A 16,813-nucleotide genomic window follows, 5' to 3' on the forward strand; every position below is an offset into this window, starting at 1 on the left:
GCCCTCGTGAATTTCCCGTAGGATGTAGTCGGTATCTCCTGGTCCCAAACATATTGCCAATGGTCCATCGAACGTCCTTCTAAACAGCGTTCCATCTTCGAAAAAAGTGAACAGTGCTGCCTTTGTGCGCAGAGCTCTCGACTCCTTTGGATCTGATGGAAGCTTCCCATTCTTTAAGTACTCTATGTATTTGTTTCTCCAATCCCAGGTTAAACTTGTGGAGTTTATCTCAGCGTGACCTTTTTCGATTATCGATCTCATGAGTTGTACGACAGTCCCCAAGTTGAGTTCGTCGTCTTCGACCGATGAACCTAAGTTTGCAAGAGCGTCAGCCTCGTTGTTCAATTCTCGAGGTACATGTTGCAAGGTCCATTCCTTTAATCGATGTAGAGTCACATGTAGTTTATCCAAGTACCTCTGTATTCGATCTTCTCGGACTTCAAAAGTCCCGTTAACTTAGTTTACCACGGGGAGGGAATCATACTTAGCCTCTATGACCTCCGTTCCCAAGCTACTAGCTAGTTCGAAACCTGCAATCATGGCCTCATAATCGGCCTCATTGTTAGTTAATTTTGTAGTTCTGATAGACTGTTTAGCTACATTACGTGTGGGTGATTTTAGCATGATGCCTAGTCCGGACCCCTTCGCGTTCGAAGCACCGTCCGTAAAGAGGGTCCAGACTCCCAAAGATGTACATGATTTTATTAGTATTTCTTTTTCAATATCGAGTACGAAGGCCGGCGTAAAGTCAGCCACGATGTCCGCCAAGATTTAAGACTTGATGGCGGTCAGGGTCGATACTCAATATCATACCTACTGATTTCTACGGCCCATTTGGCCAATCGACCCGAAAGCTCGGGTTTGTGAAAAATGTTTCGAAGAGGATAAGTTGTTACAATACATATTGGATGACATTAGAAGTATGGTTTTAGTTTCCTAGAGGCGCGTATTAAAGCAAGCGCTAATTTTTCTAAGTGTGGATATCTAGTTTCAGCCTCACCTAAGGTCCGACTAACATAACAGACAGAGAATCGCGTACCTTGTTCTTCTCGGACCAGGACTCCACTTACCACTATCTCCGAGGCTGCCAAGTACATGAAAAGTTGTTCGTCCACTTTCAGGGTATGAAGCAGCGGAGGGCTCGATAAGTACCGCTTTAGTTCCTTCAAGTCCTGCTGGCATTCCGGAGTCCATGCAAAATTGCCCTTCTTCTTAAGGAGTGAGAAATATTGATGGCTCCTATCTAAGAATCTCGAAATGAATTGTCTTAGGGCGGCTATCTGCCCCGTCAGCCTATACACGACCTTTACATTATCCACTACTGTGATATCCTCGATAACTTGGATTTTATCGGGGTTGATCTCGATTCCCCAATTGGACACCATAAAACTAAGAAACTTGCCCGAGCCAACCCCGAATGCACACTTTTCGGGGTTGAGCTTCATATTGTACCCCCTCAGTATATCGAAAGTTTCCTGCAAATGCTTTAAATGGTCCTCTGCTCGTAGGGACTTAGCTAATATGTCATCAATATAAACTTCCATTGATTTTCCTATTTGTTCTTCGAACATTCGATTTACTAGGCGTTGATAAGTTGCTCCAACATTTTTTAGACCGAATGGCATTACGTTATAATACTAGGTACCGTACTTAGTGATAAACGAGGTATTTTCCTGATCTTCCGGGTTCATCTATATCTGGTTGTACCCGTAGTAGGCATCGAGAAAACTGAGAGTCTCGTGGCCGGCCGTGGCATCGATCATACGATCGATATTAGGCAAAAAAAAGAATCCTTGGGGCATGCTTTATTCAGGTCTTTATAATCTACACACATTCTAAGTTTGTTTTCCTTCTTAGGGACTACTACCACGTTTGCTATCCATTCGAGGTACTTTACTTCTCGAATGGATCCTATTTTGAGAAGTTTGGTTACCCCATCCTTGATGAAGGCATGTTTGACCTCGGACTTGGGCCTTCTTTTTTGCTTCACCGGATGGAATTTCGGATCCAAGCTTAGTCTATGAGTGGTGATTTCCGGTGGGATCCCTGTCATGTCAAGATAGGACTAAGCGAAACAATCCATGTTAGCTATAAGAAATTGAATAAGCATTTTCCTGAGCTCGGGATTTAACCCCGTGCCCAGGTATACCTTTCGTTCGGGCAGATGTTCAATTAATGTGATTTACTCTAGTTCTTCGACCGTTGATTTAGTAGCGTCGGAATCATCGGGGTCCACGAAGGATCGAGGGATCCCATAATCATCATCTTCGTCAGTCTCCTTCTTCTCTAGTTGGGTCGAGGCTGACGTTTGTGATTGCTATTTGGTATCCTGTTTTTCCTTAGAATTTGATCCCTTTATCGATGAGAATGATGATATCGGAATCACTTCATCGATGGCAAACATTTCCTTTGCGGCTGGTTACTCCCCGTAGATTGTTTTGATTCCCTTTGGTATTGGGAATTTTAGAACTTGGTGAAGGGTCGAGGGCACTTCTCTCATGTTGTGGATCCATGGTCTCCCGAACAGGACGTTATACCTCATGTCGCCCTCGATCACGTGGAACTTCATTTCTTGGATGGTCCCGTCCATGTTTACGGGCAGAGTTATCTCGCCCTTAGTAGTTTCACATGCCATGTTGAATCAGTTTAGTACCAGGGCTGCGAGCACGACCCGGTCCTGTAGACCGAGTTGCTCTACGACTATCGATCGAATAATATTGGCCGAACTACCTGGATCAATTAACACACGCTTAACTTGAGTTTTATTCATGAGTACATATATTACCAGTGCATCGTTATAGGGTTGCATGATTCCTTCTGTGTCTTTGTCGTTGAAGGACAAGGTTCCTTTTGGTATATAATCCTGAGCCCTAGATCGCTTTTCTCTTATAATCGACACCTTAGTGCGTTTAAACACTGGCCCTTGAGGACCATCGATCCCTCCGATAATCATGTGAATAATGTGTTGCGGCTCTTCTTGCTCGTTTTCTCTATTGAGCTCCCCGTTTTTGAAGTGATTTTTGGCCCGATCACTTAAAAACTCTCGAAGGTGTCCTTCATTGAACAACTGCCTGCAATCTTCCGTTTCTGTGGCCATGGGTGCCATGATACTTGCACATTTGATTGGGATTTCTCTAGGCTGGATCGGTCTGTAGAGGTCGAGGCCATTTAGTATCTTTGATATGTCCGATAGCAGATACAATGGCGGATGCATGAATGTTGAAGTTATACTCTGACAATCGCGGTGCTTCCTTAGGCCCAGTATGCTTGCCGAAACCATTCTTGCTCAACAGACCTCGAGACCCTTGGTGTCGATCATTTCTCCTTTCACCTCGTACAGAGTTGTGTTCTGGTCCACTGCCCCTACGATCTCTATTATACGGCTGGTATCGGCCCCTGTTCAATCTCGGTTGTCGGTCGATGTCCCTTTTGATAACGGACCCAGAAGGGGCCCCCAACTGGTCGTCTTCGACTCTATTCTTCGATTGGTATCGATTATGTACATCGGCCCAGATAGCCGGGCACTCAATCAAGTTCTGCTTCAACTGTTGTGAAGCCATTGAGCTTCGTTCGTTTAGTCCTTGGGTGAAAGCTTGAACAGCCCAATCGTCCGTGACCAGTGGTAGATCCATTTGTTTCATTTGGAAGCGAGATACAAACTCACTTAGCATCTTGTTATCTTTTTGCCTTACCTTGAAAAGGTCTGACTTCCTGGTCTCGACCTTTTTGGCTCCGGCGTGTGCTTTTACAAAAGAATTTACAAGCATGGCAAAAGAATCGATAGAGTTAGGTGATAAGTTACGATACCATATCATTGCTCCATTTGACAGGGTTTCCCCGAATTTCTTTAATAATATGGATTCGATCTCGTCGTTATCTAGATTGTTCCCTTTAATGGCATACGTGTAAGAGGTAACATGTTCGTTGGGGTCCGTCATTCCATTATATTTAGGAATCTCGGGCATGGAAAAAGGTTTTTGTACGAACTTTTTAGAATCCAAACCCTTCAATATTGGTGGTGCCCCCGGGATCTGATCAACCCTGGAGTTATAAGTTTCTACTTTCTTGTCGTTTGCTTCAATGCTTTTTTCTCCTGACTCTATCCGTTTTGTTAGTTCCTCGAGCATCTTTATAATTTCGAGGCTAGTCCCCGATCCTTGTTCATTTGACCTTACTACAACTGGCCCCGTTCTATAGGTGACTTCTTGGGGTGGACCGGGCTCAGGTATGCTCGGTGCCTAGGTTTAGCTCTGCAACTGAGCTATCGCTACCTGTTGAGCTTGCATCATTTCAAAAATCATAAGCAGGCTGATCCCGCCTTCTCCAATATTTTGGGTATTTTGAACTGTAGATCGAGTTCTACCATGGATGCTGTTTTCGGGGCCGGAATGTTGGTTCTCTTCAATGGCCATATGCGAATTAACGTCAATTGGACCCATGACACGGGTTCCAACGGGGTCAACGAGTGCCCTTTCATCCCTGGGCGTCACGTTGTTATTCTCATCTTGATGGCGAGATTCGTTGTCGATAGGTAGGGCCATTAACTGAGAGTTCATCATTTTTAGCCTCAAATCAAAGACACTTCCAAGAGCAAGTGTAAAATAGTATGTATTTACAGAGATTTGTATCAAATAACCACTATTATCCTTAGCCCTACGGTGGGCGCCAAACCGTTTACCCGAAAAATGGATAGCAATTGAATTTATACGTAGTTCTAAGGATACGTGGTATAACTTGGTACAAATCGGAAAAATAAGTAAATGAATATCGAAATTAGCTATAAAAGAAAATGAATGTAAACCGAATGAATTAGTTGGCCTAAGCCTTCAGGTTTTATCCCTCTCAAATTGAATGGAGGGTGATTGGTACAAGAACAATATGCGACAATATCAAAGCCCAAAAAAGGATAGCATTTGCTTGATATTCTATAATTCTCAGTATATCTGCCCCTCTTCTACAAATGATAACATCCCTTAATATAGTGGAGAAATTCTATTTTGGATATAATTAAAAATACATAGTGGGGGTCCCATGATAGATTGATTAATTAATTTCTCCTTGATTTGCGCCGTGATTTTCGCCGAGATTCTCCCCCAATTACAGCTATAATGCCTTTTTTGTTTTACGGCTTGATCTCGATCTTGTCCGGCGTTTATTTGTCCGATCTCGATCATGATCGGTCTCTGGGTCTAGAGCTCAGTCTTGGCCGATATCGATCTTGATCGGTCTCTGGGGCTCGAGCTCGACATCCTAACTTCGCATCATGAATCTATTTTATAATGATGAACCTCGGACCACCATGTTCCAATCTCGATTAGTCATACGAAGGGCAAATTTGGTTTTGACCGTATACAGTTAGAATATCAGGATCATCAGATTTCTCTCTATGTACCTCTTTGTCGTACATTCGTACTCCTTGAAAAGCTTTGCCCTTGAAGTATACATCGTCATTCGCTCTCCATTATTATCAGCACAAACACTTCAAACATTGGAATAATCTTAAACCAACTGATTTTGTTTGATCTGAATCGGGGCAAAATGACAACCTATATAAACAACGTGATTTTCAATTACAAGTTAATTATTCTTTTTTATATTGCATAACTGAAATTCTCTTATAATTGAGCAGTAATTACATTTTTATATATTCCATAACTGAAACCTCACTATAAGCCTTATTTGTTTTCCTTTAGTTCACTTCCGTGGGTAGTAAATGAGTTTTTTTGTATTAAAATAAAGAAAAAATCTCAAAAAAAGGAGAAAAGAAATAAATAGGACCTTTAGTGAAAGAGATGTGTCAAATCATCTTGCATATTCTCTCTTTTATGTATATATATATATATATATATATATATATAGAGAGAGAGAGAGAGAGAGAGAGAGAGAGATTCTGACTATCTGTTCGTTTATCAATCTGAACCGAAACAAATTTTGATCGGGTTCGATCATAATTCATTCGTTGATTCGACTTAAAGGCATTATTTTACATCAAGTGGCTACTTTTATGGCCTTGTACCTTTCAAAATTGGACGAGTTAATTTATTTTTTGTTTTGAACTTTAAACTATGTGTCAACCTTCGAACTTTGATCTAATTTGAAAGATAAAATGATCACCTTCTAATAAAAATCATAAAAGTGGCGAATTGTGTCAACCAGTTATGTTACTTGAACACACTCAATTTAGCCAAATGTTTAGTTGACATTACTGTAAACTTGGATTGGATGAACAATTTTTGGGTTGTTTATTAATATTTATAGCTTGTTTGGTCAAACTTCTTTTGAACTAAAAGTAATATTTTTCTAAGTTAACATATTTGACCAAGTTTTTAGAAGGAAAAAAATACTTTTGCGTAAAAATATAAATAATTTTTGAGAAGTAGAAAATAGTAATTTATTTCCGAAAATACTTTTGAGAAAAATACACTTAGTACCACTTATTTAAAACTTGATCAAATAATAATTATTGCTCGAAAATACTTTTCAAATTAATTAGCCAAACAAACCTTGGACAAACAAGCTAATAACCAATGTTTATAATTAATTAAAAACAGTTATTTTTTAATGCAAAAATAAAATTAGAACAAAAATAATTTTAATTAAAATACAAAAACTTCCCATTGAATTTGGGGGAGGTGGGGGTTGCTGTGCAGAAATAGTTGCAACGGCAATGGCCCGTTGCCGACTGTCGTCGCAATGACCAATATCGTGTCCATGGCGTGTTGCCTCACCAAAAATTAAGGAAACTCCATACTACTGACGAAGGAAGCAGTGTGGTTTATAGTAGGCCCAATTTCACACGTGTCACGTCAGTACACGTGTACTGAGTTAGAATCTCCAAAACCTCGCTCTCTCACTATTAAAGTATTATATACGTCCAAATCTCCAAATACACATAACATGAGTTAGAATCTCAAAGAATCTTACTATTTTTAAAAAAGCAAACCCAAAGCAGTAAGGTAAATATATTTTAATTCTCTATTTGCTCAAACTTTGCTTTTTTGCTTTCCTTTGTTTCACTTTTGCTTTTGATTCTGTCCATTTCCAGCGCATTTGTTTCTTCATCGGCTAGGGTTTTGCAGACACTAGACATGATTCGATCTCTTATCAGTTTGTGAACGTTTTTGCTGTTTGGATTGAGATGTTGTTGGTACGGATTTTCCTCTTATGATTTGTGATCACATTTATTCCCCCTTTTTTTTTGTGATTATGATCGTGGAGTGCTTCTCAATTTTCTATGTTTATTTTTCTCCTATATCATCTTCTTAGTTTGTTTGGATGCTTATATGACAGTATAGAGATAAATTGATTTAGAAAAACTCTGGTTTTAAGGAATCCTTTAATTTTTCCTTAAAAGGCAAATTATTTATCAGTATTGGAATCATATTGTCTCAACAATGTCTAAACAGAGCGAAGTGGATAGTGAGGGTTAGTTTGATTGCTTTCCTCATATATCAGGAACTACCTTTTTAGGTAGTACTCCTCCGTGTCAATTCATATGTGTGTTTGACTGGGCATGTAGTTTAAGAAAGAAAGTAAGACATGAATTTTGTGGTCTAAACAAGCCATAAACATTTTTGTTTCTAAATATAGAAAAGTATCATTTTTATTTTTTTGGGTACAGAGGAAAGAGTGCCACATAAATTGAGACAGACATATTACTATCTTTCCGCTTGACAGACTTATTTATACTTTTTTGAAGCCATATTTTCTGTTATGAAGTGATTTGATTAGAGAAGTAAGTATAACACTTGGATATAGTGAGAGTAGTGGATTGAAGAGCATCTTTTTTTCGATGAAGTAAGTAATTATCATTAATAAAGGTATCCAGAAGATGCATAGTTAAAAAGATAACAAAAACAAAACAAAAGTTAGCTCCAGAATAATATCTATGCCAGACTCCGGGAACTAACAAAATCCAAAAAATTGTCAACATTGTTTACAGGCGAATGAAAATGCGAATGAAAATGCCAACTGAGCAATCTAGCTAAGCATCTGGCCTAAAGAGTGTGAGTTGGAGTTGACATTCCATTAAAACATCTGCGATTTCTTTCAGTCCAAACTCCAAACACACCAAAACATTACTGCTGGGATCATTCTCCAGATCCTTTTGATGGTTTATCCCACTCTCTAAAAATGCCAACTAATAAATGCTTCCTTGACTGTTTGAGTCATGACCCAGTATAAACCAAAAATAGAGCAGAAGTTCCAGAAATCAGCTGTGAAAGGGCAATGCAGAAATAAGTGGCTGACATTCTCTGAACTTTGGTGGCACAGATAGCATCTGTTCACTAGGATTATGCCTCTCTTACCGAGGTTATCCTGTGTTAGGCATGCTCCCTTAAGTGCTATCCAGGAAAAGCAGGAAATCTTTAGAGGTAGCCTAATCTTCCACACATGCTTCCATGGCCAGTCCTCTAAAATACCATTCTGAGAGCACAAATGTCCATAGCCAGCCTTGACTGTGTACTTCCCACCTTTTAATCTTCCCCACAAGATTCTGTTAGGTTGGTGTATGTCAAAGTTGTATTCTGCCAAAGTTGTAAAGACTGTGAGTAGGACATTGATTTCCCAGTCATAGAGGTTTCTTCTGAAAATGGGGTTCCAGCTATTTCCATCCTTGTACTGAGCAATTGATGCATCCTGATTGCATGCAATTTGATATAACCTTGGGAAGGACTCCTTTAAGGATGTGCTGCCAAGCCATTTGTCTTTCCAGAGTCTAATGTGTAAACCATTTCCAACATTGAAATATATATTCTGGAAAAATCTCGGTTGTGGCTGCTGATGTGCTTCCATACTCCCACCCCATGTGGTCAAGTGCTTTCCTTGGTACACCAAATGATTTTGGGCACCAAATTTAGCAGCTATGATTCTCTTCCAGTAACCTGCCTCATGTTGCCCATTTCTCCAAAGCCATTTCATTAGCATGCTTTTGTTGTGATACTGATTCCCAAACTCCCTTGAGCTTTTGGTTGAGTTACTTTAGACCATTTCACCAATGAGAACTTTTGGGTTGTGCTGTTTCCGTCCCCTAAGAATCTCCTTCTTAGTCTTTTTAGCTTCTTTAGTATTGAGCCTGGCATGGGGTCAAGTAACATACAATAGGTTGGAATACTATCAAGGACACTATTGATAAATGTCCGTCTGCCACCCAATTATAGATATTGCATTTGACAGCTTGCCAATCTCTTTTCACACTTTTCAATGACAACACCATCTTCTTCTTTTTTTGCCTTTTCTTTTCCGTGGGAGAGTGATGTGCAGTACTTACTTTGTCCCATTTTATGTGACACTATTACTATTTGGGGAATAAAACTAATTTTTGTTTGACTTTTTTTTTCTTTTTCAAACATCTTTTAAATAGTTTTGATAATGATAATTTTGTGGTTTGTAGTACTTTATATGTAGTTTCTAACTATGTAAAAAGTACAACAACAACAACCACCCGGTATAATCCCACAATTGGAGTCTGGGTAACTATGTAAAAAGTACATTTAAAAAATATTGAGAAGTCGATGTCTGATGTCCGGATTCAGACCAAAAATTAGATGCTTTTAGCTCGTACTCTGAAATCCATCATTCTTTTTAGAAGGGAGGGAGTAATAAGCTACTTTTGTTTCTGTTGCAATCCAAAGAGATGCTATTGTTACAAGAACTTAGGTTGTAATTTTTGAACTTGTTTGATGAAATTTTTATTCTTTTTACCTGCAGGGTATTGTTTTGGCTTTGCTACCTTTATTGAAAGGTTTAAAGCCCTTTGAGATGGCGAATAAAATAAGCAGGATTGCAAATTTGGAGTGTACAACCACCATCACCTGAGTACTTCACTGGAACGTATGTGATTATTGGAGAAACAAGATAACTGACCTCAGGGAACTCATAGCCAGCTTGTGGGGCTTCAGATAGGTGTTCAGTGGAAGCTGCATAATGCAATTATATATGTTAGGTTAATGCCCTTTCTGGCTGTTATTTTGTTACTTTAGGTTATGTTCTGGAGATGTTTTGTGCATTCAAGGGAATATAGAATTTAAGAAATGGAAGACTATCGAGAATTAGATATTCCGCTTGCTAGCTGGATCAGCAAAAATCCCTCCGAGATGGCGGAATCATGGTTTTTTATTCTCTGTTGTTTCATTGCTGGTTTAGTCGGGATTCTCACTATCATTTACACTGCTTTCCAGTGGAGAAAGAACGTAAACATTAGTTGGATGAAAGCTATAGCTAGGTCAAAGAAAAACCCGAAAGCCAGGTATAAGGTCCCTGTAGCTTCTCATAGTTGGACTTTGGAATCCGTATCTCGAGGGAAAAGTTTAAATTGCTGTGTCTGTTTAGAGTCCATGTCGCCATCTCAAACTCTTGGACCAATGGTGGCATCAGAGAGTTTTTTTAATTGCTGCTGCACTTGTGGTGCAGCAGCTCATCTTAGTTGCTCATCGAGTGCTCATAAGGATTGCAAATGTGGATCAATGTTTGGATATAAGCACGTGGTACATCAATGGGCAGTTCGGTGGACAGAGGTAGCAGATCAACCAGATGACTCTTTCTGCAGCTACTGTGAAGAGCCGTGCAGCAGTTCGTTTCTTGGGGGTTCCCCTATATGGTGTTGCTTATGGTGTCAGTGCCTGGTTCACATTGATTGCCATGCTAATATGTTCCATGAAACTGGTGATATTTGTGACCTGGGCCCTTTCAGAAGGCTTATTTTATCGCCTCTTCATGTTAAAGAGTTTACTAGGACGTCCTCTGGTGGACTGCTGAGTTCTATCACACAAGGAGCCAATGAAATTGCATCTTCAGTACGTGCTAGTATTAGAAGTCAAAGCAAGAAATACAAACACAAAAATAAAAACCATTTAAATGAGGTATCTACTGACACAGGCAATGGTGATAATACCGGTGACACAACCACTGAAAGCACTGCAGATACTCATCAAGTAAATGGTACTTATAAAGTAGAGGAAAATTGTAATGGTGGTATACATAAAGAGGCTGTAGATCAGCAACAAGGAAGTGTTCTGAAAAAGCTGGTATCTATACCCAGCTTCAAGAGGAGTTCATCAATCAATCAGAAGGATGAGTCTCAGTTAATACGGATGAAACAGAAATATGAATTGACTGATTTGCCTCCAGATGCTAGGCCTCTGCTAGTTTTTCTAAACAAGAAAAGTGGAGCTCAGCGAGGAGATTCACTTAGGCAGCGGTTGAACATTTTATTAAATCCTGTGCAGGTCAGGTCATTTAGAGCAAGCTCCCTTAGCTAGTTGCTTTTCTTTTGGCACAATTGCATGGAAATGTGTTCTTCCTCTATCTATGCATGGATTACTTGCATGTTAAGATGTTACTACCATAATAAATGACTTAGTTGACCAATTAGGGTTTGCCATATCCCCAAAAAAGAGAGGCGCATGTGCCACAGGCCCTCGGTTACGAAAAAACAAATTGGTTGACAAACTACTTCTGCTGTCCTTGAAAGGGCCTGGGGAGCTCGTAGCTATTAGAAGTCACTTGTCTGTCTTATTGAATAATAACATAATACTTTATTAGGATATCTGTAAGTGTTTGAACACCTTTCAACTGATAATTATTACATGTTCACCATCTATACATATAGCCTGATCTTTTAACATGCTAGTATGGCATAATTATAAGGCATTTGTCAAAGGAGACTTGTTAATCTTCATTTTCAGTTGAATTGACTATTGAAGATTGTAAATTTTGAGTTACACAGGTATCCATTAAGGTGAAGGGAGAGAATTAGATAGAATGAAGTTATAGTTCTCCCTTTTTACTGAGTTCTAATGTAGAATAGCTGTTTCTTGAGTTCTACTTATTATGCCAGCTTAACTATAGCTCCTTCATAATGAATAACATGGAAGGTGATTTGTTATTTTACTAAAAACACTCGTAGTATAGTCTACCTTTCAGTAGATTCAACAATTTGATGTCTGTGAGCTAGTGTCTTGATCTGATGTTGCATGGATATGCTAATTAGGTCTTTGAGTTGAGCTCAACAGAAGGACCAGAAGTAGGTCTTTATCTATTCAGAAGGGTCCCTCACTTCAGGATTCTCATCTGTGGTGGAGATGGTACTGTTGGATGGGTTTTAAATGCTATAGATAAACAAAACTTTGTTTCACCCCCACCAGTAGCAATACTTCCTGCTGGGACGGGAAATGATTTGGCTAGAGTTCTTTCCTGGGGAGGTGGCTTGGGTTCAGTTGAGAGGCAAGGAGGTCTTTGCACACTTTTGCATGATATAGAACAAGCAGCGGTAACCATTCTTGATCGTTGGAAAGTTTCAATCTTGAACCAACAAGGAGAGCTGCTTCAACCTCCAAAGTTCTTGAACAACTACCTTGGTATGTTGATATCCTTTTCATAGATAGTACTGATATCTAAAATCTAAATTATCTCTCTGTGACCTGAAAAATGTAGAATATTTTGCTTGGAAATATTATGACTTTCTCACTTTCTTAGATATAGAATTTGATGATTGTTGGGAACTGATATTCCAGGTGTTGGTTGCGATGCAAAGGTTGCATTAGAAATCCATAATATGAGGGAGGAAAACCCGGAAAAGTTCTACAATCAGGTAATGCAGATATCTTTTTGTTTTTAGAGGATGTGAAGCATGATAATTGGGTTAATGGGATTGATATGATACCAACTAGGTCTGTAGCTTCAAAGTTTTGCTTTGATAATTGATGTATTTGATGGAATACCTAAAACTATATAATATTAAATTTTTTTGATAAGTAATTAAAGATATTATAAATTTATGCACTAAGCCAGTGCATCAGGTGTAATTACAGGTTGTGCAAACCCTCTATTGTATCTAGCATTCCATCTACATCGTGTTCAATTACCAGATTGCACCAAAAAGCTAACAAAAAAATACATCTCTGTTTAAAATACAACTATTTAATATTATAAAATGGTAGAGGGATGCCAAAACAAACAAATTTGCTCGATGTAAACCTTATAAGTTTTGCTCTTGCTTTGATGCTATACTTTCAAAGAGTTTTTAGTTTCTTTTGAGGGTATTTTGGCCTAATTATAGTGCACTTAGTCTTGAAGGCGTTTCTTTTCATAGTTACTTTTTATTCTTCGATATTGGTTCCACACTTGTGGCGCTTGTGTAAAAGAATAGTTGTCAGACCATTTTCCACTAGGCCGCTGAACAGAGTCAGGTGCCATTAGTAATAACTAATATGCTCTTCAGTTTTCTCAGAGGGGGAGAGGAGAAGTTCTGGAGGACAGAATCTTTAAAGGAAATAAGAACCTCACCTAGATGTTGTAGACTTGACTAATGACTACTCTAATATCTCAGACCTGAATACTTTCTTGTTTTAACATGCATTTTTGTTCATCAATAAAAGAAAGACAAAATCTTGTCTTGCATACAGTTTCTTTGCTAATCTTTTTCAGATATCAATCTTCCCTTTTGGCATTTCTGATTGTCACTGAATTAGTTCTCAACGTGTTCATTCGAGCCTTCTTCATGGTTTATTGGTGCCACCTGCCGATCTACTCTGCTTAACAGTTGCTTTATGTTGCATCCCTGTTAAAACATGTCGTCTCATATACAGTAGCATTTAACTTTATATGACATTATTGATAACGATTTGCCCTTGTGTTTCTGATATTCATCTCTTTTAGAGATTCCAGAACTTCGTTACTTCGGGGCAACCGATATATCTAAATTTTTGAAAATTTGGAGAGTTGAGTATCCATGACATGGTGTTTGCTAGCCATGAACTCTTATGCCTTTTCATGTTTAACATAAATCCAGTTCAGTGAGTTCATTAGATAGGTTTCCCTCTGCTCTTTCCAAAAGTGGGTTAAGTTGACAAGCTCTTACAATAAGTTAGCCCGCAGTAAGTTGGCTACTTAGTGAACTCTCTCGTGGTGGTTCTTGTGGATGCTAATAATTATTTAAGATTTAATCGTCTTTGTTTGTCTGTTCTGTATTTATGTAATAATAAATTGTGTTTATGTGTATTCAGAGATTGAGGTCATGATTTTTTATTCTTGTAGGAGTTTTTTTGTGTAATTGATTAATTTAAGTTCATATATTTGTCGATGTGTATTTCTGTCGGTGCTGAAAATATTTGGCAACATTGTTGCAGTTCATGAACAAAGTTCTTTATGCCAGAGAAGGCGCCAGGAGTATCATGGATAGGACATTTGCAGATTTTCCATGGCAAGTTCATGTGGAGGTTGATGGTGTTGAGATCGAGGTTCCTGAGGTAATTGTCAAATGCGCAGCTACAAAAAAAGGGCAGCCCGGTGCACTAAGCTCCCGCTATGCGCGGGGTCCGGGGAAGGGCAGCTACAAAATCCTTTTGAAATACATATGCTTTTGAACTTTTACTTTTAGTCATTTAACATATGACTTCTTGTCGTATAACATATTCATTTTGCAAGTTTCGTAGTTATTAATATTTTTGAACCTTTTACACATGAGGTAATTGTGGTTGATGTTTTAGTCGATTATCTTGTCTGGAGACTACTTAAAATACTATTGCTAGTTAATGGATCAGTGGTGAAACGATCATGCTCTTTACTCTTTCTAGGATGCAGAAGGTGTTCTTGTAGCTAATATTGGGAGCTACATGGGCGGAGTAGACTTGTGGCAGAATGAAGATGAAAGCTATGATAATCTTGATCCTCAATCCATGCACGATAAGATGCTGGAGGTTGTTAGCATTTCTGGTACCTGGCATCTTGGGAAGCTTCAGGTATATTTTGGGGAATTCCTGAGATGATGTGGTAAAAGTAACCATCATTTCGAAGCTTTGTTTCCTGAGAGACATTTCAATATTGTTCAGTGATTTCGTTTAAGCACTTAGCTGTTATTTTTTGTTCATATCCCTAGTTGGAGGGGCTGACCAATAATTATATCTGGTAGTTCAGTACTTGATTAATAAAAGAAATCTGGTAGTTCAGTAGTTCTGTGGCAAGAATTGTTGCAGATATTGGCGTAAGTAAATGGAGAAGGAGAAACAGTTGACGGTTTTTGTTGAGGGGTAATTTTGAATTGGGTTCTACTGCTCCTGTTTGAATCTGATTAGACAATGCAGTTGTTTCTGACATAAAGTTTCATTTTGGTTTATTTTATCTTACAGCTGCTTTTAAATGTTAAACTTGTGTGATAAGAGAATTGTTCTTACAATCAGGTGGGGCTTTCCAAAGCTCGGAGGCTTGCACAAGGACAAGTGATTAAAATTCAACTTTTTGCTGCATTTCCTGTTCAAGTAGATGGAGAACCTTGGAATCAGCAACCCTGTACATTGACGATAACACATCATGGACAGGTTTCCTTCCTTCAAAATTCAACAGTGTGCTTAAATTTTCATCAGCTGAAACATGGATCTGAGACCATTGTATCTGGCATGCCTGCATTACTGTCTAATAATTATCCGAACATCATGGATTTAAGGTTCTCACGATTTGGAAGTGGTGGGACTGGGAAGTTTTAGTTTTATCATTCATTTCTCTGTATCTTTAGCCGCTTGGAAACTAGTCTTTTCTGATGGAAATTGATGTATGTTTAGGCTTGTATGGTGTATTCTCTTGATTCATTGTCATTCTCTTCCCCTCCCCCCCTTTTTCCTTTTAGATAACGTTGGGCTTATATAGCGCCGAACCCAATTTGCTTGGTGATATCGTGGTGAAGTTTCTTCAGATTACTACACTATTACACACACACACACACACACACACACACACACACACGCACACACACGCACATATCTGACTCTTGTCTTTTACAGGCTTTTATGCTGAAGAGAGCAGCAGAAGAACCTCTAGGTCATGCAGCAGCCATAATTGCAGATGTGCTTGAGAATGCTGAATCCAATCAAGTAATTAATACATCACAGAAGCGAGCACTTCTTCAAGAAATGGCTATCAGACTGTCTTAGCTGTGTTTCTTACACGATCAGGCACACTGATTTTTTACTTTGCTGCAGCTATTGCAGAAGTTGTTATTTACTGTATTTTTTGTATAAAACAATCTTCTGCTTCATAGCATAGGTTCGTCTACTTCATTTGTGAAATATCAAGAAGAATTGGAATGCTTCTAGCTGAAGCTTGTTTGTATATTGAACTCCAGTGTAAAGACTTCTAAATGAGGTGACTTTTGCAGCGGCTTGTTTAAATGTGAGTCAAATTTGAGTTTACGAGCTACACCAATTTTTATTCTGACTTCTTCCAAAGACCTTTAAAGTTCTCTATCAATCAAACCCACAATGCCACAATTTTATTTACTTTTCTTATCCTTCATATTAGATTCTTTTAGTATGATTTTGTCAATTCTAGTTTGTATGATGATTTATCTACCAGTCCATACCTGTTTTATTTGGAAAACCTACTTATTTGTTCACTTTAAGAACCAAAATAATTTGATTTTCTTAATTTGTTTTCCCTTTGGTCCATAACTGTTTTCATGTTGTTATGGCTTACAGGCAGAGAGTTTTAAGTACTTTGTTGTGCAATATTATTTTATGCCGTGAGGTTAAGTTATTTGCAATAACGACGACTAATTGTTTTTGACCGTAATGGATCTTGTAACCTGAAAGATATATTAAATAGGTAACATCCTATAAAATATTAAATTGTATTGATAGTATAATTTTTTTTTGCATTGTTATTACATATAATTTAAACTCATAGGGAAATGTTTCGACGTGCATATGTATTTATGAATTTTATTTCTCTTTACTTCTCGTCGTATCGTATTAGTTGTTTCCCCTTGATGTTAAGGTAACTCAAAGAAAAATTTTAAAGAAGTCAATGTTAACATGACACG

General features: G+C 38.4%; 2 protein-coding genes across 2 annotated transcripts; one reads left to right on the top strand and one right to left on the bottom strand.

The window, feature by feature from the left end:
- Positions 1-3,134: 3,134 nt before the first annotated feature.
- On the bottom strand, positions 3,135-3,938 carry LOC138903366 (uncharacterized). Its single transcript, XM_070191332.1, has one exon. The coding sequence runs from the start codon at positions 3,936-3,938 to the stop codon at positions 3,135-3,137; it is 804 nt and encodes a 267-aa protein (XP_070047433.1).
- Positions 3,939-6,819: 2,881 nt separating this feature from the next.
- LOC104109103 (diacylglycerol kinase 1) lies at positions 6,820-16,191 on the top strand. The gene is made up of 9 exons (XM_009618304.4): positions 6,820-6,956; positions 7,046-7,147; positions 9,712-11,228; positions 11,993-12,359; positions 12,516-12,592; positions 14,130-14,249; positions 14,577-14,741; positions 15,180-15,317; positions 15,777-16,191. Exons 3-9 carry the CDS (start codon positions 10,035-10,037, stop codon positions 15,924-15,926), a joined length of 2,211 nt encoding a protein of 736 aa, XP_009616599.1. The 5' UTR covers positions 6,820-6,956; positions 7,046-7,147; positions 9,712-10,034; the 3' UTR covers positions 15,927-16,191.
- Positions 16,192-16,813: the final 622 nt, after the last annotated feature.

This window comes from Nicotiana tomentosiformis, chromosome 12 (assembly GCF_000390325.3).
Source record: "Nicotiana tomentosiformis chromosome 12, ASM39032v3, whole genome shotgun sequence".
Lineage (NCBI taxonomy): Eukaryota > Viridiplantae > Streptophyta > Magnoliopsida > Solanales > Solanaceae > Nicotiana > Nicotiana tomentosiformis.

Bases quoted from the DNA above. Each gene is read 5' to 3' on its own strand.
- LOC138903366 (XM_070191332.1), bottom strand. From the start codon at position 3,938: ATGACGGACCCCAACGAACATGTTACCTCTTACACGTATGCCATTAAA.
- LOC104109103 (XM_009618304.4), top strand. From the start codon at position 10,035: ATGGAAGACTATCGAGAATTAGATATTCCGCTTGCTAGCTGGATCAGC. The intron at 12,360-12,515 runs GTATGTTGATAT...CTGATATTCCAG, and splicing joins GTTCTTGAACAACTACCTTG to GTGTTGGTTGCGATGCAAAG. The intron at 14,250-14,576 runs GTAATTGTCAAA...TACTCTTTCTAG, and splicing joins TTGAGATCGAGGTTCCTGAG to GATGCAGAAGGTGTTCTTGT.